This window comes from Magnusiomyces paraingens (genome assembly GCF_902498895.1).
Source record: "Magnusiomyces paraingens strain CBS 517.90 genome assembly, contig: contig4, whole genome shotgun sequence".
Classification (NCBI taxonomy): domain Eukaryota; kingdom Fungi; phylum Ascomycota; class Dipodascomycetes; order Dipodascales; family Dipodascaceae; genus Magnusiomyces; species Magnusiomyces paraingens.
Window position 1 is genome coordinate 945,770 of NW_022474070.1, and position 25,835 is coordinate 971,604.

At 40.2% G+C, this 25,835-nt stretch overlaps 7 protein-coding genes across 7 annotated transcripts; 6 read left to right on the plus strand and 1 right to left on the minus strand.

Moving 5' to 3' along the window:
- Positions 1–5,223: 5,223 nt before the first annotated feature.
- SAPINGB_P005076 (uncharacterized protein) lies at positions 5,224–15,329 on the plus strand (the record flags this gene model as incomplete). Its single annotated transcript, XM_031999791.1, has 4 exons — positions 5,224–10,474; positions 10,580–10,609; positions 10,721–11,092; positions 11,164–15,329. The coding sequence occupies 4 exons, from the start codon at positions 5,224–5,226 to the stop codon at positions 15,327–15,329; spliced, it is 9,819 nt and encodes a 3,272-aa protein (XP_031855682.1).
- A 1,123-nt stretch (positions 15,330–16,452) lies between these two features.
- SAPINGB_P005077 (uncharacterized protein) lies at positions 16,453–17,358 on the plus strand (the record flags this gene model as incomplete). The annotated part of the gene is made up of 1 exon (XM_031999792.1): positions 16,453–17,358. One exon carries the CDS (start codon positions 16,453–16,455, stop codon positions 17,356–17,358), a length of 906 nt encoding a protein of 301 aa, XP_031855683.1.
- Positions 17,359–17,569: 211 nt separating this feature from the next.
- On the plus strand, positions 17,570–19,183 carry SAPINGB_P005078 (uncharacterized protein; the record flags this gene model as incomplete). The annotated part of the gene is made up of 1 exon (XM_031999793.1): positions 17,570–19,183. One exon carries the CDS (start codon positions 17,570–17,572, stop codon positions 19,181–19,183), a length of 1,614 nt encoding a protein of 537 aa, XP_031855684.1.
- Positions 19,184–19,578: 395 nt separating this feature from the next.
- On the plus strand, positions 19,579–20,839 carry SAPINGB_P005079 (uncharacterized protein; the record flags this gene model as incomplete). The annotated part of the gene is made up of 3 exons (XM_031999794.1): positions 19,579–19,743; positions 19,826–19,874; positions 19,971–20,839. The coding sequence occupies 3 exons, from the start codon at positions 19,579–19,581 to the stop codon at positions 20,837–20,839; spliced, it is 1,083 nt and encodes a 360-aa protein (XP_031855685.1).
- A 287-nt stretch (positions 20,840–21,126) lies between these two features.
- On the minus strand, positions 21,127–22,377 carry SAPINGB_P005080 (uncharacterized protein; the record flags this gene model as incomplete). Its single annotated transcript, XM_031999795.1, has 1 exon — positions 21,127–22,377. The coding sequence occupies one exon, from the start codon at positions 22,375–22,377 to the stop codon at positions 21,127–21,129; it is 1,251 nt and encodes a 416-aa protein (XP_031855686.1).
- An 803-nt stretch (positions 22,378–23,180) lies between these two features.
- On the plus strand, positions 23,181–24,296 carry SAPINGB_P005081 (uncharacterized protein; the record flags this gene model as incomplete). Its single annotated transcript, XM_031999796.1, has 1 exon — positions 23,181–24,296. One exon carries the CDS (start codon positions 23,181–23,183, stop codon positions 24,294–24,296), a length of 1,116 nt encoding a protein of 371 aa, XP_031855687.1.
- Positions 24,297–24,517: 221 nt separating this feature from the next.
- SAPINGB_P005082 (uncharacterized protein) lies at positions 24,518–25,537 on the plus strand (the record flags this gene model as incomplete). The annotated part of the gene is made up of 1 exon (XM_031999797.1): positions 24,518–25,537. The coding sequence occupies one exon, from the start codon at positions 24,518–24,520 to the stop codon at positions 25,535–25,537; it is 1,020 nt and encodes a 339-aa protein (XP_031855688.1).
- Between the last annotated feature and the right edge of the window lie 298 nt (positions 25,538–25,835).

Consider the following 25,835-nt stretch of genomic DNA (forward strand, 5'->3'; position numbering starts at 1 on the left):
CCCTTCTCCCTCGACAAATCGATTTGACTGTAAGTTGTTGCACATACTTTAAGCATGATTCAGGAACGTTCTTATTTTTCATTTCCTTTAAGCAATGATTTTCAATTGGTTTTGAGAGAAAAAAACTACTCGGAGTTCACTTTGAACATAATGTAAACTTCAAGATGACTTATTTTCCCCCCCTTGGCTACGAGTAACTTTACCAACATAAAAAAAATCATACACAGTAGCGATAAATACCAGACTCGAACATTTCAACTCGCTACAAGAAAGTCTTTTTTTTTAAATTTTTTTTTTTAGAAAGAAAGAAGATTTATTAAATAAACTGTTTGCGTAATTTATTTTAATTATATTGTGGCAATGAGGTTTCAAATGGCGTTTACACTCAAAGACAAAAAAAGAAAGAATTGACAGTAATACAGCCATTATTGAAACATTACCTTAAATCGATCAGTTAGCAACAAAGAAGATTATTTATGGGAAATAAGAAACGGGTTCGGATTTTGTTTTTCAAAAAAAAAAAAATCATTTCCTTTTATTCAAAAAAAAGAAGAAAATGGTCCCATCTTGAAGAACGGCGTATATATTTAGGCTCAATTAATAAACATCCAATAATAATAAATCATAGAGAGAAAGAAAAAAAAAAGAGATCTGTGCTAATATTGTATACCGATTGTTTAAAAAAGAATGAATCTCACACATATCTCTTTAATCAGTATGTATCTTATTGAATAGACCATGAACCTTAAACATCCAAAGTGCACCATCTCCACTAACCCACTAGTCTACCCGCTTTGAAAAAAAAACAAAAAGTTTCGGACGGCTGCTATTATGGAACTTGCACTTTTCCAAAGATGGCAATAAACTATAGATCACTATATATAAAACAATCACAAAGTACATTGACTATTTCTAACAGAAATGATGAAGAAAAGTTGTAAAAAGAAAAAAAAAAGAAAAAGAAAAAAAAAAGAAAAAGAAAAAGAAAAATGAAAAGGAAAAGAAAACGCCCTAAATACTTTCTAATTAAAGATTTAAATAAAATAATTCTTAAAAAAATAAATAAAATAAAAACTGGTGACAATTTTCATTAATAAATAATTATTTATAATGTAGTTTCAAACCAGCTTATTAAACGACAATACATCATTTTCAAGCAAGTTCCGAACAGGTATAGCTACTATTGAAAATTTCCTTGTCATGAAAGAATATACTAAGCCTTCGCTTTATTTTTCGTTTTTATTTAATGATTGTAAAACAATTAAACAAGATCGTTTGCTCAAAAATGGTACCTGAAAAAAAAAAAAAAAAAAAAAAAAAAAAAAAAAAACGCGATAGATCCATATCGATACTTTCGTTTCTAATGCAAGAGAACCAATCTAGATTTTAAAAGGTTTAACCAGACTATCTTTCCCATAATCTGATTTGAAAATATCTCTACAAAATAAAATATTTCCAATTCTTTGAAAAAAACTTTCAAAATATCAAGGAATTATAATAATAGCATTGGCCTTCAGAACACAAAGTTATTAGGGTGGAATTTAACTTGGGATTGCTTGTCCCCACAATTTGCCAGAGTAACTGGCTACTCACGTTTTTAACCCGTGGCGTTTAGATGGTCCACATGGATGTATTTTTTTTAAAAAAGAAAGTTAATATTGCATCGAACTTACATACTGAGCACATATCATAAAAAATCTTAAAGGGTTAGAGTTAACACCCTCCACTCTTTTTTTCCCTTACTTTATTATCATTATTATTCTGGTGGAGTTTTAAGAAGCTTGGGTACTTTTGATGGTTTATTTATGGACACTTTAACAGGGATAACAATTGTAGTCTCTCTGCTCTTTAACCAAGATACAATTAAATACCCCTATTTAGCAAATTTTCGATTCCATTTAATTTTAAAACCCTATATAGGATCATCCACTGCATTTATCAAATTAGCATTTTAAGATTATAGAGTATTGTCTCTTTTCCTCCAAGTCAATTGGAACAAATATCTGCTAGTTTCTTTAAAATTTACTGCAAAAAAAAAAAAAATTTAATTAAAAATTTACTAGGTACTGCATTATCAAATGGCCCTTTAATAAAATAGGGTATTTTTAGCTGTATTTGAGGTGGATTAAAAAAAGAAACATTCAGCCTTGGAAATAAGCGGATACCAAAATACATATTGGGGGGTTTCTATTTATGTATTAGAATTATAGATATTTTAAAATCTTGAAGCTATTAATATATTGATAACTTTCAAACCAATCCGGTACCATACATTTTTTTCGTGTATGTAGCTACTCTGAGAGTCTTAAAAGTACACCTTCTTGTTTACTAAAAAAAAACTAAAACTGATTTTCTTTTCAATAAATCAAGTATCAAACTAATCTAGGCGATTTCTTTAAAAGAATAGCGAATAAGACTCAAATAGTTTATGTTTTTCAGTAAAAAAACAAAATCTAACTTGCTAGCTTTATGGTGTATGTGTGTCAGAATGGCAAATTCAATTCCTGAATTTTGAAATTTATACTCTTGACAAGTTATATATAGACAAGAAATAAAAAAAAAAAAAATTAAAGCAGTGTCATATATGACTGTATATACTCGTTGGTCTGACCCTATCAGACAAAATCGTAAGACATATAGCATGTACGTGCTGCTTATTTCCCAGTTACTATGATTTTATTCGTCTTAATTGAGACGATTACACCTTGCGGTTTTTGAAATGGGCATCCTTTTTGGAAGTCATTCGAATACATTCAAATACATGCTAATACATAACTAATTTCTAAATTGGAAATTTATCTAAAAAATAGGGTCCGATTCTCATCAATCATTTTAAGTTTATTTATTTGTATTAAAAGCCAGCACATATGTCATCATCTGTATCGTGATATAAAACAGATAGCTAAAAAAATAAAACTTTAAGAAAAAAAATTCCAAGATGATAAAAAATATATGCAAAATAACCCGTTTTTTCTCAACTTGGATTCACGTCTCTCCTTACATAAAAAAAACAAAAAACTTTATCTCAACAATACTTTATTGCGGCGTTGTAAAAAAAAAATATCAAAGGAAAATTTCAAATGACTTTGACACAATTATCAATAGTACCCATCCAAGAAATATTTCCTTTTCCCATTTTTATGTTTTCTTGGTTTAAACTGTTAACATCTTTACCAAAAAAAAAATACATGAATTTCAGTTCACAAAATTAGTGAAAAATTGATTTTATCACCAGTTAATTGAAAAATATTTTTTTTTACTAAACCAGATCACCCCTGATTACTGTCTGTGTATCAGTAAATTCTATTCTAGGTTTTCCAATGTTTTTAATTACGGTTAAACTTTAATCTAACTTATGTCATTATTTCGAATAAGTTTTCTTTTCCTTCATTCAATAGTAAAGCTTCAAAAATACCTGAGTACCTTGAATCAAATTAGCAGATATTTAGAATAATGAATGAATAAAAAAATTCATTAAACATTGACTAATAAAGCAGCTCGTTTGTTAAATTAGTTAAAAATTACAAAGTAAATTTAATATATTTTTGTTATTTGATGTTTTTTAAAAAAAACAACTGATCAGAATTCACGATTTTTCACACGAGTTCATAAGATCAAATTGTTTAAAAGATGAATATTTCTTTTTATAAATTATTTAGCTAGTTTTTAAAAAAACATACGAATTATTTATAACTCGATAAGAAATTTCATAATGTTAGTACCAAAGAAATTTCCTTCAATGTGATTAGCTATCGATCTTGAAATTTTTAATAGAAACAAATCTAGATATTTTAACTGCCAAATTTGTATAAAATCAAACGCCATCTCTTTATTATTATCTTTTAAAAAAAATAGACTTCAGTCAAAAAAAAATAAATAAAATTTATACGCTAAGTGACGAATGCGATGAAAGACTAAATATAGCTTTCAGTAAGTATTAAACTTGTATCCTGCAAGGGCAAAAATTATATTTCAAAGATTCACAGGTTTTTATTATTGGGTTAAGCTAAGAACCCACTTAGAAAAAGTCTTTAGTTTTGGAGATTTTCTCAACGAGAATAACCAATTGAAATTCTTTGCAAACATATCTTAAAATTTTATTTCATAATATTCGTGTTATAGAACTATAATAATAGTCTATGCCTTAATTATGACAAGAAATTTCAAAATCTTTTTTATAGCAAAATAAAATATTATTTAGAGCTTAGGGCGTACACAATCAAGTTTTGATTAGATATATAGCTGCCCGAACAATTTAATTCTATTTGATATAAGGTTGTAATATTACACAATAACATAGCACAAATGAATAACTAATTAGTTGATATAAATCAATTTGAGACAGATTGATCAATATGATTAAAAATAAGTTCAAAAGAAAATAAACCTATTAATATTACCCTCAAAAAAAATAAGATGTATTTTCAGCTATCATTACAGTTAAAAACAATGCTTTTATATATATTTTTGAAATTTTTCATGCCAATTGAAAGATTATTCAATTTTTTTTTATTTTTTGATTTTATAATCTATTGATTTTTTTCTTTTTAAATTTAACAAAATACAATCCAAATAATAAGGATTGTGAAAAAGATAGGAAAGCTAGCTAGCTCACAAAAAGGAAATGAAAAAAAAAAAAAAAATTATATGACAAGTCAATAACAATACAAATATATTATTTTCAATGGCTATAAATTAATAGATTATCAGTTGATTCAAGCCTTGAAATTTTCATTAAATTATTAAATTAAAGAATTAATTAATAGATGGTTTTTATGAAATTATGTTTTAATATAAGCTTAATTTCTAAAAATCTTCATTCTCTTTAGCTTTCCAGAAATCAGCCTTATAGTAGTTTAAGTTCTCTCACATTACGAAGCCCTGATTTTATGAACCAAAATCTCAAATAAGTTTATTTAGGTTTTCTATTTTATTTTTTTTTTCCTTAAGCCGTTATTGAATCTTCTTATCCATATGAGGAGGTTTAATGTTTTAATAATAAAAGATTCAAAAAAATGATATAATGGGATTTGAAAAAAAAAGTATATATATCACCTTGAATCTACTAGTTGAATTGTTTTTTTTCTTATCATTATCAACCATTTCTCAATATCAAATCACATTCATTTTATGATCTCTTAAAAATACAGAATTTAGACTCTTAATTATATTACCCACTAAACACTTTCAATTCCTTTTTAATATCAATTTAATATATTCAAGATGAATTTTTCGTTCATCAAGCTACTGGCAGTAGCTTCTTACTTTTCTCAAGTAGAAGCAGGCTTTATCTGGAAGCCTCAAGGAGAGAATGAAGTTGACGACGGGAGCTACAAGGTTGTCAGAGATTTCGACTACACATACCTCGGCCTTTTGAAAAGAAATATTGCATACACATGGACTGTTTCACCTCCAGTAGTTGGTGACTCCACACTCACCTCATTCACTACAGCTCTCAGCACGGTTCTCCCCGACAGTCAACCAACTACTTTTATTGCGACCATCACAGCTGATGAAAACGATCTTAAAAAGCGTGGATGCCATTCTTGCAGTACTACAAGTGCTAAAGAAACAAGCGAATCTGGTAACTCTGGTACAGGAAGTGGTTCAGGCTCTGGTTCAGGCTCTGGTTCAGGTTCCGGCTCCGGCTCCGGCTCCGGCTCCGGCTCAGGTTCTGGTTCAGGTTCTGGTTCAGGTTCAGGTTCAGGTTCAGGTTCTGGCTCTGGCTCTGGCTCTGGCTCTGGCTCTGGCTCTGGCTCTGGCTCTGGTTCTGGTTCTGGTTCTGGTTCAGGAAGTGGCTCTGGCTCTGGTTCTGGTTCAGGAAGTGGCTCTGGTTCTGGCTCTGGCTCTGGCTCTGGCTCTGGCTCTGGCTCTGGCTCTGGCTCTGGCTCTGGCTCCGGTTCTGGCTCCGGTTCTGGCTCTGGTTCAGGTTCAGGTTCTGGGGCTGCAAGTACTGTTACCGTTACACAAACTGTCACTGGTTCTGGTGCAACCATTACTCAAGTATCAACAATTCAAGGAGCTGCTCAAACAGTCTACGTCACTGAAACCGCATCCGGTGCCGCACAGACTGTGTACGTTACATCAACTGTTAAAGGTGAAGCTGCTACAGTCACTGAAACAGGTGCTGCTCAAACTGTCACTGTTACTGGTGAAGCTGCTACTGTTACTGCCACTGGTGCTGCTCAGACCGTCTATGTCACTGAGACCGCTGCTGGTGCCGCTCAAACTGTCACAGTTACCGGTGAAGCTGCTACTGTTACTGCCACTGGTGCTGCTCAGACCGTCTATGTCACTGAGACCGCTGCTGGCGCCGCTCAAACTGTCACAGTTACCGGTGAAGCTGCCACTGTTACTGCCACTGGCGCCGCTCAAACTGTCACTGTTACCGGTGAAGCTGCTACTGTTACTGCCACTGGCGCTGCTCAGACCGTCACTGTTACTGGTGAAGCTGCTACTGTCACTGCCACTGGCGCCGCTCAAACTGTCACTGTAACTGGTGAAGCTGCTACTGTCACTGCCACTGGTGCTGCTCAGACTGTCTATGTCACTGAGACTGCTGCTGGTGCCGCTCAAACAGTTACTGTTACCGGTGAAGCTGCTACTGTTACTGCCACTGGTGCCGCTCAAACTGTCACTGTAACTGGTGAAGCTGCTACTGTTACTGCCACTGGTGCTGCTCAGACTGTCTATGTCACTGAGACTGCTGCTGGTGCCGCTCAAACAGTTACTGTTACCGGTGAAGCTGCTACTGTTACTGCCACTGGTGCCGCTCAAACTGTCACAGTTACCGGTGAAGCTGCTACTGTCACTGCCACTGGCGCCGCTCAAACTGTCTATGTCACTGAGACCGCTGCTGGTGCCGCTCAAACTGTCACAGTTACTGGTGAAGCTGCTACTGTCACTGCCACTGGCGCCGCTCAAACTGTCTATGTCACTGAGACCGCTGCTGGTGCCGCTCAAACAGTTACTGTTACCGGTGAAGCTGCTACTGTCACTGCCACTGGCGCCGCTCAAACTGTCACTGTAACTGGTGAAGCTGCTACTGTTACTGCCACTGGCGCTGCTCAGACCGTCTATGTCACTGAGACCGCTGCTGGTGCCGCTCAAACTATCACAGTTACCGGTGAAGCTGCTACTGTTACTGCCACTGGCGCTGCTCAGACTGTCTATGTCACTGAGACCGCTGCTGGTGCCGCTCAAACAGTTACTGTTACCGGTGAAGCTGCTACTGTTACTGCCACTGGCGCCGCTCAAACTGTCTATGTCACTGAGACCGCTGCTGGTGCCGCTCAAACTGTCACAGTTACTGGTGAAGCTGCTACTGTCACTGCCACTGGCGCCGCTCAAACTGTCACTGTAACTGGTGAAGCTGCTACTGTTACTGCCACTGGCGCTGCTCAGACCATCTATGTCACTGAGACCGCTGCTGGTGCCGCTCAAACTATCACAGTTACCGGTGAAGCTGCTACTGTTACTGCCACTGGCGCTGCTCAGACTGTCTATGTCACTGAGACCGCTGCTGGTGCCGCTCAAACAGTTACTGTTACCGGTGAAGCTGCTACTGTTACTGCCACTGGCGCCGCTCAAACTGTCTATGTCACTGAGACCGCTGCTGGTGCCGCTCAAACTGTCACAGTTACTGGTGAAGCTGCTACTGTTACTGCCACTGGCGCTGCTCAGACTGTCTATGTCACTGAGACCGCTGCTGGTGCCGCTCAAACAGTTACTGTTACCGGTGAAGCTGCTACTGTTACTGCCACTGGTGCCGCTCAAACTGTCACTGTAACTGGTGAAGCTGCTACTGTTACTGCCACTGGTGCTGCTCAGACTGTCTATGTCACTGAGACTGCTGCTGGTGCCGCTCAAACAGTTACTGTTACCGGTGAAGCTGCTACTGTTACTGCCACTGGTGCCGCTCAAACTGTCACTGTAACTGGTGAAGCTGCTACTGTTACTGCCACTGGTGCTGCTCAGACTGTCTATGTCACTGAGACTGCTGCTGGTGCCGCTCAAACAGTTACTGTTACTGGTGAAGCTGCTACTGTCACTGCCACTGGCGCCGCTCAAACTGTCACTGTTACTGGTGAAGCTGCTACTGTTACTGCCACTGGCGCTGCTCAGACCATCTATGTCACTGAGACCGCTGCTGGTGCCGCTCAAACTGTCACAGTTACCGGTGAAGCTGCTACTGTCACTGCCACTGGCGCCGCTCAAACTGTCTATGTCACTGAGACCGCTGCTGGTGCCGCTCAAACAGTTACTGTTACCGGTGAAGCTGCTACTGTTACTGCCACTGGCGCTGCTCAAACAGTCACTGTAACTGGTGAAGCTGCTACTGTTACTGCCACTGGCGCTGCTCAGACCGTCTATGTCACTGAGACCGCTGCTGGTGCCGCTCAAACTGTCACAGTTACTGGTGAAGCTGCTACTGTCACTGCCACTGGCGCCGCTCAAACTGTCTATGTCACTGAGACCGCTGCTGGTGCCGCTCAAACAATTACTGTTACCGGTGAAGCTGCTACTGTCACTGCCACTGGCGCCGCTCAAACTGTCTATGTCACTGAGACCGCTGCTGGTGCCGCTCAAACAATTACTGTTACCGGTGAAGCTGCTACTGTCACTGCCACTGGCGCCGCTCAAACAGTTACTGTTACCGGTGAAGCTGCTACTGTCACTGCCACTGGCGCTGCTCAGACCGTCTATGTCACTGAGACCGCTGCTGGTGCCGCTCAAACTGTCACAGTTACTGGTGAAGCTGCTACTGTCACTGCCACTGGCGCCGCTCAAACTGTCTATGTCACTGAGACCGCTGCTGGTGCCGCTCAAACTGTCACAGTTACTGGTGAAGCTGCTACTGTCACTGCCACTGGCGCCGCTCAAACTGTCACTGTAACTGGTGAAGCTGCTACTGTCACTGCCACTGGTGCTGCTCAGACTGTCTATGTCACTGAGACCGCTGCTGGTGCCGCTCAAACAGTTACTGTTACCGGTGAAGCTGCTACTGTTACTGCCACTGGCGCTGCTCAGACTGTCTATGTCACTGAGACCGCTGCTGGTCCAGCTCAAACAGTTACTGTTACCGGTGAAGCTGCTACTGTTACTGCCACTGGCGCTGCTCAGACCGTCTATGTCACTGAGACCGCTGCTGGTGCCGCTCAAACAATTACTGTTACCGGTGAAGCTGCTACTGTCACTGCCACTGGCGCCGCTCAAACTGTCTATGTCACTGAGACCGCTGCTGGTGCCGCTCAAACTGTCACAGTTACTGGTGAAGCTGCTACTGTCACTGCCACTGGCGCCGCTCAAACTGTCACTGTAACTGGTGAAGCTGCTACTGTCACTGCCACTGGTGCTGCTCAGACTGTCTATGTCACTGAGACCGCTGCTGGTGCCGCTCAAACAGTTACTGTTACCGGTGAAGCTGCTACTGTTACTGCCACTGGCGCTGCTCAGACTGTCTATGTCACTGAGACCGCTGCTGGTCCAGCTCAAACAGTTACTGTTACCGGTGAAGCTGCTACTGTTACTGCCACTGGCGCTGCTCAGACCGTCTATGTCACTGAGACCGCTGCTGGTGCCGCTCAAACAATTACTGTTACCGGTGAAGCTGCTACTGTCACTGCCACTGGCGCCGCTCAAACTGTCTATGTCACTGAGACCGCTGCTGGTGCCGCTCAAACAATTACTGTTACCGGTGAAGCTGCTACTGTTACTGCCACTGGTGCCGCTCAAACTGTCACTGTAACTGGTGAAGCTGCTACTGTTACTGCCACTGGTGCCTCTCAGACTGTCTATGTCACTGAGACTGCTGCTGGTCCAGCTCAAACTCTTACTGTTACTGGCGCTGCTCAAACTATTACCGCATCTGGTGCTGCTCAAACTCTTACCGAGACTCAGTGCATTACCGTTACTGCCACTGGTGGAGGAAATACAGTTACTCAGACCGTCACTGGTTCCCCAGTAACTGTCACCTCTACCGAAGGTTCTGGCTCTGGCTCTGGCTCTGGTTCTGGCTCTGGTTCTGGTTCTGGCTCTGGTTCTGGTTCTGGTTCTGGTTCTGGTTCTGGTTCTGGCTCTGGCTCTGGCTCTGGCTCTGGCTCTGGCTCTGGCTCTGGCTCTGGCTCTGGCTCTGGCTCTGGCTCTGGCTCTGGCTCTGGCTCTGGCTCTGGCTCTGGCTCTGGCTCTGGCTCTGGCTCTGGCTCTGGCTCTGGCTCTGGCTCTGGCTCTGGCTCTGGCTCTGGCTCTGGTTCTGGCTCTGGCTCTGGCTCTGGCTCTGGCTCTGGTTCTGGTTCTGGCTCTGGCTCTGGTTCTGGCTCTGGCTCTGGCTCTGGCTCTGGCTCTGGCTCTGGCTCTGGCTCTGGCTCTGGCTCTGGCTCTGGCTCTGGCTCTGGCTCTGGCTCTGGCTCTGGCTCTGGCTCTGGCTCTGGCTCTGGCTCTGGCTCTGGTTCCTCTACCACAAAAGGTGTTTCAAGTAAGTCGGGAAATTGGTAAAATAAAGATGGATAAAAGCATTTATATAATTTGATGTGTGGTGTGTGAGAACAAAGGAAGAGTGTATTCTAATAGTTGGATTTAGATTTAGTATCGATAACTGAGTCAACTACTAGTAAGTGTTAATAGGATTAGCGATTATTTATTTATTTATTTATTTATTATTTATTTATTTATGTGTATTAATTAATATATTAAATATATTAACTTTCACTTCAAAATATAGCCGGAACCAATACTTTCGAAAGCGTTTTGTCCTCTCAAATATCTGTTTCTTTAACCTCATCAGTACCGACAAGTTCTTTACCCAGCGCGACAATTTCTTCAAAATCGACAGTTACCAGCACTCCAGAAATTACCATCCCCAGTTATTCATGTAATTCGGGTTATGAGTCTAAATTGATTACAGTTTCTCCAACAACTTTTAGTCAAACTACAATTCCAGGTGCAACAACAAATGATGTCATTTATCCAGAAACTGTTTTGCTTGGCACGACATATTCAGGAACAGTAATTACTGTTTACGGTTGTGAGCAATCAAGATCTAGTTCATCATATAGTAGTCCAATTTCCACAAGTATAGCCAGCACAGAAACAGGTTTGTTTAAATCCAATAAGTACTGCTATTCAACTATATTGTTTATACTAACTACTGAAATTGTGTTAAAGGATTGGTAACAAGCTTCAGCCTAAGTGTTACTGGAGCTTCTACAACTTCAACATCAACTTCAGGAAAATTGCTAGAGTCTAGTTCAATACCCATTTCCTCAACCCAAATTTCAGAAAAGGTTACTGGTTCTCGATCAACAACAAGTGTACTATCAACTGGAGTAATCTCAACAATTACTAGTACTGCTATCGCTTCAATTCCTTCTTATTCGTGTGCACCTGGTTTCAGCAATGAAATTATCACTATTTCTGCAACCACAATCAAGGGATCTACAGTGGCTGGTTCTGTTGTCAACGGCGTTTCTGTCCCAGCCACCGTTGTCATTGGCACTTCTTACCCAGGCACTATTTTAACTGTTTATGCCTGTGAAACTGCATCGGTGCTATCTGTAACTACAAATTCGGTTTCCGTTTCTTCTAGTATTCCTCTCACCTCTGTTCCTATTTCGTCTACTGCAGTTTCTATCACTTCTTCAAAGTCTGTCCCGATTTCTTCTATCTCTGCTTCAACTGTTTCAACCAGTGTTTCTTCGACTAGCGTTTCGACCAGTTTTCCTTCTACCACAGTTGAATCAAGTTTTGGTTCATACACAGTTACCAGTACAGCTGCTATCTCAATTCCTTCTTACTCTTGTGTTCCTGGTCACAGTAATGAAATTTTCACTATTTCTGCAACCACAATCAAGGGATCTACAGTGGCTGGTTCTGTTGTCAACGGCGTTTCTGTCCCTGCCACCGTTGTCATTGGTACCTCTTACCCAGGCACCGTTTTAACTGCCTATGCCTGTGAAACTGCGCCAGCTACTTCCGTGACTTCCAATTCAGTCCCACTATCAACATCGATCTCATCAACTATTTCTTCAGTTCCAGTAGTTTCATCTAGTATATCTTTTACAACATCAACTAGTTTAACGGGTTCCTCTTCTGTATCTGAATCTTCTGTATATTCTGAATCTTCGATTGCAATCTTTTCAACAGTCACAAAAACCCCAGGCATCTCTATTCCCATTTATTCCTGTGTTTCTGGTTATAACCCTAAGTTTATCACTGTTCCTCCTACAACTGTTTCTCCTTCCACAACAACGGGCTCAATTGTTAACGGTTTTACCTTTGCAGCCACAGTTTATGATGGTACCATATATCCCGGAACAACTATTACAATTCAAGCTTGTGAAGTTTCCAGTACCTCATTTTATTCCAGCACTAGTACGCCCATTACCGTTTCTTTTACCTCCACATCTATTGTAACCTCTTCTGAAGCTACACGAGTGACTTCGAGCTTTGTATCAACCCCAACCCCAGTTTCGAGTATTTCTTCAATTGTTAGCTCCAGTGTTGAAATTTCTTCTTCCGTGGCTTTCTCTACGGTTACTAGCACTCCAGTTATTTCTTTACCCATATACTCCTGTGCCCCAGGATATAGCAATGAGGTGGTTACTATCACTGCTACTACAATCGAAGCATCAACAATTACCGGAACTATTGTTAGTGGCTCCATCATCCCTAATACTGTCTTTATTGAAACTGTTTTCCCTGGTACAACATTTACTGTCTTTGCTTGCCTGTCTTCATCAGCAGTTCCCAGCTCTTTTGTATCCTCTAGTTCAACTACCCTGAGTTCTCAAACAATTGCAACATCGTCAACTGAAGTAACTCCTACGTTTACTAGCGGCTCTAGTGTCATTGAAACTCCAACTGTATCTTTGCCAATTGTGACCAGCAAACCCATTATTTCAATTCCCACTTATTCGTGTGTCCCTGGTTATAGCTCCATGATTGTGACAGTAGCACCAACCACCATTAGTGCAGCGACTATTTCTGGTTCCGTGGTTAATGGAGTCACAAAACCAGTTACAGTTGTTATTGGAACATCTTATACTGGCACAGTTCTCACAGTTAATGCCTGTGAGTCTTCTACTGTTTCATCAAGTGTTGGCTCTTCTTTTGCCCCAACATCCGTCTCGAGCTTTTCTAGCGTCACTATAACAAGTTCTAAGATTTCGGCTACTAGTACTATCAGCTCTGCTATTGTTTCTTCTAACATCTCTACCACGAGTATCACTGGTTCAGCCTCATTCTCGACCATTACTAGCACACCCAGTGTTTCGATCCCAACATACTCATGTGCTTCTGGTTTTAGTTCTGAGGTTATTACTGTTGCTCCTACGACAATTGCCTGCTCTACCATTTCTGGTTCTGTTGTAGACGGTGTTACTTTTCCGGCCACTGTTGTTCTTGAGTCTGTTTATCAGGGTACAATCATCAAAGTTTCAGCTTGCGAGACTCAGGTTTCATCTTCAGTGTCATCAGAACCAAGTGGTGCATCTCTTCGTCCCCAAACTCGCTCTTCTACTTTAATAACTTCAGAAACAAGTACTTATGTTCCAACTACAAGTTCTTCCTCCTATCAATTTAATAACTCTACTAAACCTGTCCTATCTTCCAGTACCATATTTTCTAGCTCAATAGTTACTACTTCTTTAACAGAATCTAGTTTATCCATAGATTTATCTTCTAGCTTCCCTATTACTAGTACTGGTTCTGTTTTGTTTACTTCTGGAACAATTGTTACAGCTACTACAACCACTGTTCCAGAAACTCTATCATCTTACCACGCATCTACTTGTGCAATTTATCCAAACCCCACAGTTGTTTGTTACCAGGATGGTGCCAATGAGCCAGCTAAATATGTCACACTTACTTTCTGCTCTGAGGAATCATCAACGCTGACTTCGGGGGCAACGTCAATTTCATCTGTTCACCCCATCAGCTCATCTTCTTCCACTAAGGTCCCAACATCGACACCTGTATTTGTCAACACAACAAATACTTATGAAAGTATCTCCTCATCGGCAGTCCCCACTACTTCTAGTATTTACTCTTCTGTTATCACCAGTTCCTCCAATCCATCTAGCAGCAGCTTTTTCAGTTCAGGCTTGATTTCAAGTCGCAGCGCCTTCAATACTTCTCTTGTCATTCCAACGGCCACTGCCATATTAAGCTCATTTGTGTCTTCTACTTCTGAACAAGCTTCTATTGTCACAGGTACAGCTAGCTTAACAGAGACACCATCAATTCCATCTCACATAAACCCTGCACCAGGTGTTGTCACTGTTTACACTTTTGTTACTTACTGTCCTGCCTCGTTCGTTCCGGGCTCTTCGGTGTACTCAACAGTGATTCCCGGAACCACAATTGCAGGAACTTATGTAGCTGGAACTACTAAGGAGGGTGTTTATATTCCTGGAACCACCATTCTTCCCACCAGTATACCTGGAACTACTATCCCCGGTAGCTACATTCCTGGCACTACCATCCCGGGCACAACCCTTACCTATACCATTGCTATCACTGGTACAGCAACCAATAGTGGCTCCGTTACTGTTGAAACCAGCAACTGGGTTACTTCTACAGCCATCCTCGCCTCTACTACTGAAGCTTCTTCTACTTGGACTACATCGTTTTCTTCTCCTGTCACTGAAAGTTTTTCCTCTTATAGTGTTATTAGTACTTCTGTTTTTTCTTCATTTGAGCCTACATCCTCCTGTTTCACATCCGGCAACTCCACTAATACAGCGGTTTCTAGCACTCCCTTTGCCATCTCATCTTCTACAATTTCAACAAGAGCCGCTGTTTCTTCTTCTAATTCTGCAACTCCCACAACTTCTAACAGTAGTTTTTTTACCGCAACCTCGATTACCAGCTCTAGTGTAGTGCCAACTTTCACTTCTAGCAGCAGTACTGGTAATTACACATTCACATCTCTACCAGTAACCTCTTCTTCTACTTTTGGTGGTGTGTCGATTTCCGTATCTGCATCGTCTTCGGTTCCCGGGCAGTCAGGTTCTGTGATTTCAACTGCTGTTGACGACGCACCAGGTACCACTAGTGTATCTGTAGCCGTACCTTCAACATTAGCCAGTGAAGATGGCATGTTGGCAAGTGCACCTTCTACCACAGGTTCCACCTTTTCAGCTTCGGCATCAGCTTCAACTTCAGCTATCAATGGAAGCGCTACTACCATTGCAGTAGCAGAAGCCACAACTCCAAGTATTGCTGAGCGAGACTTTGCTTACAATGCTGCTGGCAGCAAGAGCAAGTCTGAATTTTCTAAGAAATTTTTGCAGGGCAAATTTTTCACAACTCTGCAACTTTGGGCTCATTAAACCATGATAAGCCAATGGTGTTAGAAAAAAAATCGTATAAACGATCTATATATATATGTTTATTATTTATTTATTGGTATTTTTAGTATTCGTTATTTAGTATTTGGTATTTATTTATTAATGTATTTATTTTTATCTTTGTCATTGTCATTATTTAAAATGGTTGAAAGCGAAGTTATGTTGAACTTTTAAATTTTAACATTTCATCTGGTTGTAGCAAAAGAGTACACATAACAGCAATATAGAATATGTATCAAATTATGATGGCTTCTTTGATTTGGGCTTTTTAAAACAGATTTGCCTAATCTCTTTCAAAGTAAATAAACGCAGGTTGTTATCAATTTTAGATGTCTTGATGTTAAGCTTATCATGAGAAAATGTGTTTATTCTATCAAGAATTCTAAAGCCATTTTAGAATATATATGTATTTTAAATAAATTGAAAAAGTAGTTCAAATAAACTTCGATAACTTGGGATACTTTAAAAAAAAAACCATAGTAGCAGATAACTTGATATTGAAATTTTGTTACAGTATCATTATAAATAGTGACAATCAAACCCCTATTCAGGTATTCATTAACAGGCCAAAGTCTTATCACCAACTTTTACCAGCTTCTGTCTTTAATTGTAGGTATAGTTTTTTTTATCTATGATGGGAAAGAACACCCGTTAAAAGATTTGAGAGTGCTAGAATCACTTTTAAAAAAAAAATCATTAAGGATAGATCACTCCACAGTTCGTTTGTTTGTGTTACTCTACAGTTCATATCGGGTCCTAAAACCCGATGTGAACTGTAGATATGCCCAAAAGTCTTTTTCATTCCTGTGCCAATAGACGCCGAAAAGTGCGGGTAAACGTTTACAGCGGTTTTTTTTTTTCTAGATGTTGTTGTTGCAGCAACATATAGGGAATGGAATCCCGACAACGGCTTTTAATATCTTTGTAATAAAAGATAGAGAAGATGAAGAAAGACGGTGGGTTTTGGCTTCATCTCGATTTCATATAAAATAGGCCGTGGGGGGCTCTGATGAAGGTTTTTTTAATCACTTTCAATAACTACAAAAGCATAATATTTCATTTCTCTATTCTCTATAATAAATATTCATCAATCAGATAATTTACTATGGCTTCTCACTCTGAACAAAAGGCCCGCAACGAAGAAAAGGTCCCAACCCCGGCCTACCTGCCAACTAGCACAGACTCTCCACTTTACGTTAACCGCAAACTCTACAACTCTATTGCTGAGACTGGTACCAAAGAAAACATCCAAAAGGGTCGTGTTCTTGTTGATAAATTCATTATCCCTATCCGATCTGCCAAGGCATGGAAGGTTCCTGCAGGCCATGTGTGCCGCTTGAGCACTCCCGAAGGACCCCAAGTGGGAGATTTGAACCTTTGGAACTTAAATAACCCACGCGAACGCTTTTGGGCTGCTCGAACTCGCCAGCTGCACCAGTGTCATGTGTCTACTTATGACCGCCTTTGGTCCTCTCTTCCCTTCTTGAGACCCATGGCTACCATCATTAGCGACACATTGACTGACTACGGTACTGATAAGTGGGGTGGCCGCTGTCACGATCTTCTGGGAACCCGTTGCGATCCTTACGTCGATGCTCTTCTTGCTGGAAACCAAATGGATTTTCACTGTCACTCTAACCTCACGCGCGCCGTGATGCCATTTGGGCTGACCGAGTACGATGTCCATGACGTTCTTAACGTTTTTCAGGTCACTGGTTTGAACGAAAAAGAGCAGTACTTTATGGAAACTTGTCCCTCGACATCTGTCGATCACTTTGAGTTTTTTGCCGAGATCGACTTGCTTTGTGCATTGTCGGCATGCCCTGGTGGTGACTTATCTCTTTGGGGCTGGGGAGAGACTGATGAAGACAGCCAGGTGAAATGCTGCCGCCCCTTAGGTGTCGAAGTATACAAGATTGTTGATGAAGAACTTCTCAAGGACTGGAAAGAACCTGAGGTTGCTCCTTATTATGGTAATCATGGCTTGAAGACTCCTGTTTTTGAAAAGTAAACTCTTAGTCTTCAATATTTTTTTTCTTCTTTTAAAACATGTTGTTGTTGTTGTTGTTGGTCTTTCAACATGTGGTGTATATTTAGTGTATATATAAATTTTACCGGTTGGTTTTGTTGATAATAATCCAGCTCTTTAAAATTTAATTTTTTTTTGCCATCAGTCGTACCTTCAGCCCCTTGACTTCCATCCTTAAAGTTTCCTATATACCATGCTCCTTAAACTGCCTGAGGAATTGATTTCCTTAGTCATTGAAGAACTAGCAGCTGACCCCTTTGGGAACAGTATTCAAGACCCAACATCGCTTATTCCACTATCATTAACTTGTCGCAAACTAAGGGGTTTGTGTATGCCAATTCTTGCGCAAAGGCTGGACCTTGACCGAAGATTCCCATCAACACTTACATTCACTACGCAATGGCTAAAAAGCGTAAAGTGTTTACGATGTCATCCAAAGGGTGATATACCTTTGATTAAAATTGTTGAAGATGGCCATGTAATAATGACTGGTAATAGCACGTCGCTTATCAATCCACGCTTATGTCCATTACTATCCCGTGTGGAGCTCAGCGTTAATCAGGGTTCATTACGACTAAACGAGGTTTTACGCTCCCTGGATGCATATGGTAACAGTTTTCCAAATTACAATCACATCGGTCTTTGTATCAGAGCCCAATTTTCAGATTTGGATTACCTAGCCAGCCTAAAGCTAAGTTCACGCGAGCGAGTCAAAAGATTAGACATTGAAATCATCGGTAAAATTTTTAAACAAGATTATCCCCCACTAAAATCCTTTCCGAATCTTGAGACAGTAGCAATTTTCCGCTCAAAGACTTTAAGAAATGGAGGCTCCAGTAAAAGGCGAAATGGTTATGAAGAAATTGATGCAAGCTCAGTGAAATATCAACTGAGTTTGATTGGAAATTCGTTATTGGAATTGGAGAAACTAAATCATTTTGAAGACTACGACGCCTCCAGTATTGATCTTTATATACCTTCAAGTGTGACTTCTATGAATATATCCTTTCATACTGTGATAGGTTGTTGTTTTTCAAATCCTCCGTCTTATCCAGAATTTACCAATCTAACAGAGTTGACGATGGAAATGTGGCATTCTTCTTTAGGCACAATAAAATACCACAGAAATGCACTTGCTGGAACTAACATTGATAGACTTTTGGCCTCGAGCAAGCCAAAACTCCGAACACTGAAAGTTATAGTTCACCTTCAAGATAGTGAAATTGTGGTTGCCGGAATTAAACTGGTCCTATCATATTGTCCAGGTATTGTCTTGGATCGGTTGGTGATTTCTTACCCTAGTTGTCTTAATAGCGTAGATAGCTTATTGGGACTTTTGAGAGAGAGATCGATTAAAACGCGTAATTTAATGTTATTATGTCGTCAATCGTCTTATAACTACGATGATGATGAAGACGAATATGGGGAAGACAAGCATTTTGATGACGGCCCAATTGTCAAGCATTTGGCAAGTGAGACTATTCTTCAAAAGATTGTGGTCGCCGGTTATAATGAAGAGTGGCTTAATGCTTCCAACGCTTTTAAAATTCACATTCTTGGGAGATTCTGCAAGGGTCCCTCTAATATGCAATTTTCCAGAAATAAGAAGGATAAAGGAATGGCTATATACAATTACGTTGGTCCTGTTCCACAATCATATCTTAAGCTGGCTCAGAAAGAAGCTCTTGGTAATCCAGGCACATCTGCCAGCTTATCATTTGAAGGCAAGCTTTGGTGCGAAAATGATGATAAGCCTTTGCCAAAGTTTTATCAAGAGTTTACCAAAGGAACCGATCAGGAATTATGAGTTTTTTTGTGGAGACTAAATTTAATGTATATATATATATATATACATACATATTAGCAAAGGTAAAGAAGAAAAGGGCCTTTTTTTTTTTTTTTTTTTAAAAAAACCCATACTTAAACACTCCTCTCCTCCCCTTTCTTTTAAGATTCCCATTCGGCTTACCTCCTTCAGCCGTTAACCGCTATCATCCATTGCCTTGGGTAGTCACGGCAAGTCTGTTCAACAAGGACCAGTTTTTCTTCACTATTGAAGGGAATCTTTGGTGCAAATACTACCAAATTTCTTTTTTCATTCATTAATTCAGAACTTTAATTTACAACAGATACGCGCTGGCCATTTTTTTTTAACTGCGTTTTCAGAGAATCGTTATTTCTCTATCACCATCACACAACAGAATGGCTGCGCCAATACCCGCAGCATCATTAGCATCACCAACAAACCATGGATTACATAAATCTCTAGCCAAGGCTGTGCCTTTGACATGTACTGGGCACTCACGACCCGTCACACACTTGAACTTTTCAGGTATCTTGAATAAAAACCCCGGGCCGACTGAGTTAGTAAGTGTTTTTTTTTTGTGAAAAGCCAAAAAGATCCATTAATTATTTGAATCATCTTACTAATGCAAATCAATTTTATCAGAGTAAGGATCTAGTAGATCCAAGATACTTGATTATATCTGCATGCAAAGGTAGGAGTCTTTTTTTTTTTTTTTTTTTTTTTTTTTGGATTTTTGAAGTTAAAGCCAGGTTGCTTTAATTGAATAAAATTTCTAACTGTTTCAAAGACGGAAACCCAATGCTAAGAAACGGTGTCACCGGAGATTGGATTGGCACTTATTTTGGACACACGGGTGCGATATGGTGCACGCGCCTGAGTCGTGATGGAGCAATAGCCACCTCTTGCGGTGCAGACTTTCTCGTCAACGTCTGGAACGCAAAGACTGGAGACCTGGCCGCTTCGCTACCTCACAATTCTATTGTGAGGAGCTGTGACTTGTTCCCAGGCGTTTCTGCAGCTACAAGACAATTGCGGCTTGTTTCAGGATCCCAAGATTCAACTGTGCGCATTTGGGATGTGGGCACCCAGACGATTGAAGTGGAATGGTCTGTGAGCAAACCATCGGATGAGTCTTCTGAAAACCCCACAAAACTTCCAATCCGTTCTGTTTTGTGGATCCGTGAAGACATTGTAGTGACGGTGACTTTTGAAGGACTTGTTACCTGGTGGCGGCTAGGGCCTTTGAGGACAAGTGCTCCGGAGCGAGTGCGCGAGATGGATCTCCATGGAACCACACGACAGGTGGAATATAATGACGTTCATAATCTGCTTATTATTGCGGCAGACAAAACGGGCCACTTTATAAATGCGTCTTCGGGTGAAACAGTCAAGCAGTTTTCCGCGGACTACCGAGTGTCGGCGCTGTGCGTTGACGTAGAAAAAAAGTGGATAGTGGCCAGCAGTGCCGATGAGCTGTGGGTTCATGTGTACGCCTACAGCAGCGAAGAGTTGCTCGAGACATTACGGGGTCACCATGGACCCGTTCATACGGCTCTTTTTTCACCGGATAACGCTGTTTTGGCGACGGGTAGCGAGGACGGCACAATTAGGATTTGGAAAATGGTTTTAGGTCCATATGGTTTATGGAGGTCGTAATAATGATAGTAGCGATAGTAGTAATGGCAACAATCAAAATAATTAAAGAACACAAACATACTGCAAATGATGACAATTCATTATTATATACGCCTATTGATAACTATTGAATTGATTTATCAGAAATAAAAAAAAATCATTAAGGAAAGATAAGAATAATGGCAGAAGAAGAAGAAGATGATGATGAGGAAAAAAAAAAAGCACTAGACAAAACAATAAAGAAAAAGAATAAAATAAACAAAACAATAAAAAAAAAAAAAAAGAAAAAGAAAACAAATAACAAAGACTTATTGAATATCAGCGGGCTTCATAATACCAGCATCAGTGCAAGCCTTTTTCCAAGCTGCAACTTCACGCCAGGCTAACTCCAGCTCATTCTTAAGCTTGTCATTTGTAGCAGAGTACTCGGAAATGGCCTGCTCAGACAATAACTTGTCCAAGGTCCACTTCTCAATTCGGTCAGTTTCTGACTCCTTCAGTTCACGAATGTACTCAACTGCACGGCGCAAAATTTGACCTTTGTTCTTGTCGCAGTTGGGTACAATCTCTGCCAACTCTCGGATCCCATCGTTGATGGTCTCGCGACGCCGCCGTTCAACCTCCTTGTGATTGTCTCTCCGCTGTCGGTGCCACTCATCACTTCCCACTGGTGGCTTGTGTGGGCTAATCGTGGGGTGTCCAAGTACTCCACCTTGCTGCTGTTGTGCAAGAGCCGCCACTTGCTGCTGCTGCGTAAGTTGCTGATGCTGAGCATGGATTTGGGAATTGTGTTGAGCATATTGCGAAGCCGCAGCAGCCGCCATAGCCAAGTGCGTTGAAGTCGATGTAGTAGCAGCATGGTGCGGAGATTGTAGTCCGCTTGTTGTTGCGGCCGATAGTCCATTATGCGAAGGTGGCAATCCATGGTGACTAGACCCAGGCACACCGTGCGATTGCTGTGACTGAGACTGTGACTGAGGCACGGGTGACCCGGACATGGATTGAGGTGCCGTCAGTGGTGTAGGCGTCAAATTTTCCGTGCCATTTGAGCTCCGAAGCGCAGCTGTAGCAGTAGCTGCCAGCAACGAAGAAGCAAGAGAAGCTTGCTGGTCAGACGAAACCACACGCGAGTCCTTAACTGAAGGAGACTCATTGTCAACCTTTTCTCCAGAAGTGCTACCATTGACTCCAGTGTTATCAGCAGCACCAGCAGATTCATGTTCTTCATTTTCCTGAAGTTCATTGACCGATGCAGACACAGCAGCTGCAGCAGCTGCAGCGGTGGCAGACACACCCCCAAGCTCTGTAGGTTTGGTTTCTTCGCGTGTGCGCTTATTAGACTTACGCTGTTCTTCCTGCGCGGCCTTTTCTTGCTCTTCCTGCTGTTGCTGGTGTTGGATAATCTCATTGTCAATCAAGTCCTCAGCTGTAGTTTCGTCTTCAGGCTGGGTCTTAATTATCTTTTCATCCTCTGTACCTTCAGCGTCTTCCTCCTGGAAGTTTTTTTGACGCTTGGACCGAGGCTCCGAGTCCAGAGACTTGGAATAATAATTGGCCATAGTTTTTCTTTTCAAAAAGTTGATAAGTCTATACATTCTGGTCAGTAAATCTTCTTCAAGGATATTTTGTCAAAATATTCAAGAGACGCGTCGTTTCAATGTCATGTGATGATAAATAAATATTTATCAAATGCGCGCCGGGTCAGTCTTAAACCTCTTTTCCTTGTAGTATTTTGTGAATTTCTTCATCAATTAACAGCTTGCTAAAAACATACCCTATTTTTAGTGTCTTTAAAAGAATGATGATTAAAAAAAACCGATATCGATTTATATTAATCACAGTATGAAGCTTTCTTGCAAACGAGTGCTGGGGTATATATTCAATAATAAAAAAAAAAGACGCGTCGTCCGAATAAAAAAGTTCAAGTCAGGTGGTCTGGTCAGGTGAAGAGAGGATGTTTTTTTTGGAGGTTTTTAAAAAAAAAAAAATCAAGATAAATTGCGTTACAAATTTACAGGTTAGGGTTGAGTCACATGGTTGTGTAATGTCAGGTGATAATTTGTAATTGGCTCAAATAGCAATGTGAGGCGTATTGCGTATATTACAGACTAAAACCGTATATCTCGGTATTGGTGGAGTAGATTGAACGAAACAAAGGCGAAGCAGCATATCACACTGGAGTTTCTCTATTGTTAGATCTTGACTCCTCATTAGCTGAATAAGAAACACCAAAAGAAAAGGTTATTTGCAATTTTTTAATTTTTTTGTAACCAGAAATTCTTTTTAACCAAAGAGTTTTTGCATTGATATATTTACTGTTTCTTTCTTTTTACTTTTTTATCTTCTTTCTTTAAAACTCATTATGACTCTTGGAACATTGCCTCAGGACTTTAACCCTAATTCATTACCTTTTAATGATCCAGCACAAACAAGAAAAGTTGCTTTAATCACTGGTGGAAACAGTGGTCTTGGTTTTTTTACATCTCTCCATCTCTATACACATGGTTGGGAGGTTTATGTTGCCGCTCGTAATCCCACTAAAGCTAACGATGCCATCAAAAAGATCAAGTCCGAAGCAGAAAGTCGTAAAAGCGATCTTCCAGCAATTGCGGTTTTTGGAGAGCTTCATTTTACTCAATTGGATCTTTCTTCTCTTGCAAAAACCAAAAAAGGTGTTGATGAATTCCTTTCCAAGGAATCTCAGCTCAATTTACTCATTAACAATGCTGGCGTCATGGCATTACCCATTGAAATCACTGATGATCAACTTGATATTCAGATTCAAACAAACCATATCAGCCCTTTTTACTTAACTCTTAACTTACTCCCTTTGTTAAAAAAATCTGAGTTTGGTCCCAGAATTGTCTTCCTTTCTTCTCTTGGCCATCAAATTACCGACAATCCAAAGGACTTTGGAAAGCTGTACAACTACATCCCCACTTTTATTTCTGGTATGTTACGTTATGGTAACAGTAAACTGGCTAATATTCAAACTGCAAAGGCTCTTGCGTTAAGATACCCCTCTATTCTTTCGGTCGCTGTTCATCCTGGTGTGTGTTGCCAAACAAATCTTTTAAGCTACTGGCGTAATCTCCCGTATATAGGCTATGTTGCGAGTATTACTGTCGATACAATTAACCATTACATTGGAATATCTAATGAACAAGGCTCTTATAATACGCTTTTTGTTGCTTTGTCGCCAGAAGTTACAACGCAGGAGAACAATGGCGATTACTTTACTCCTGTTGGCTTTGTTACTCAACCTTCAGCCATTGCTTCTGATCCTGAAAAGATTCAGCAAACCTGGGACTGGACTGTCACTCAACTTGTTGATCGTGGATTCCTTTCTCCAGAAGAAGCTCAAAAGCTTAATGGATCCAAACCATCATCATCCGATTCCGCAGATACTATTCCTTCAAGTGCAACAGAGTCTAGTGCTAGTGCACCATCATCATCTTCTTCTGCAACTACTGTTTAGGCCAATTTTTTGTAACTTTTATAATCCAATAAAAATCATTTTTTACTATTTTTCAGTCAGAAATTTTATATCTTAAAATCATAACTTACACTATACGGCTGATTAATTGATAACCTCTAATCATGGCATGAACAATAGTTATTATAATGATTAGGGTTACTTTTAATGTACTTTTTTTCTTCTTTCCCTTTTTTTTCTATTTCTTCCAAACACCTTTTCTAATGACTCTCGGAACATCACCTAAGGACTTTAATCCAAACTCTTTACCTTTCAACGATCCGGAACAGATCAGAAAAGTCGCAATTGTTACTGGTGGAAATAGTGGCATCGGCTACTACACGGTCCTCCATTTATTTACTCATGGTTGGGACGTCTACCTAGCTGCGCGTAATCCAAATAAAGCCGCAGAAGCCATTTCCAAAATCAAGGTGGAAGCCGAAAGCCGCAAAGGTGAATTGCCTGCTCGCGCAGTTTTTGGGAAAATATACTTTGTTCAGCTGGATCTTTCATCTTTAGAAAAAACCAAAAAGGGTATTGCCGAGTTTCTTTCCAAAGAGTCACAGCTTGACCTTTTGGTTAACAATGCCGGAACTTTGGTTCTTCCCATTGAACTCAATGAAGACAATCTTGATGTTCAGATTCAGACTAACCACGTTGGTCCAGTTTACCTTACAATAAGCTTACTTCCTCTGCTTTTAAAGTCAAAGTGTGGACCCAGGGTTGTTTTTGTATCTTCTCTTGGCCATTATTTCACTGATGGACCTAAAGACCTTGGACGCGTTTACAAATATGCTCCGGGTATTCTTTCAGCATGGCTGCGATACAGCAATAGTAAACTTGCAAACATTCATGCTACAAGAGCTTTAGAAAAACGATATCCGTCTATTTTATGGTTGGCAGTTCATCCGGGCATATGCACACAAACAAACATTAACACTTTTTGGACGGGGCTACCTATCGTGGGGCCGATCATTGGCTTTTTCTTCAATTCTCTCCAAAACGTTGTTGGAATTTCCAATGAAGAGGGCGCTTACAATTCTCTTTTTGCTTCTCTGTCACCAGACCTAACTTTTGAAGAAAACGGAGCATACTTTAATCCGGTAGGCTTTGAGACTCAAACCTCAAAAATTGCTTCAGATCCTGAAAGAATACAATACACCTGGGACTGGACCATAGAAAATATTGTGAACAGTGGGTACTTGAGTCTGGAAGAAGCTAATAAACTAGGTGTGTCAATGTAATTTCCCAAGGAAACTCCAAGCAGAGTTAGTGAACCCGAGTCTAGTCCCTTATTGAATTCGGTTCAACAGCAGTAAATTTTTTCCTTGAATTAATATTTAACCAATACATGCAAAAAATCATACTCATATTATTAGCATATTGTAAGAAAATAACCATTTTTTTTTTTTAAAGGCTCTCAAATCGATTTTAAACCACATGAGCGTAAAACAAACAAAGGTCTAAAATTTCAGATGATCCTTTGAATTATCTGTTACAACATGTTTTTGTAATGTAACATGTATATTACACATGGCCAAT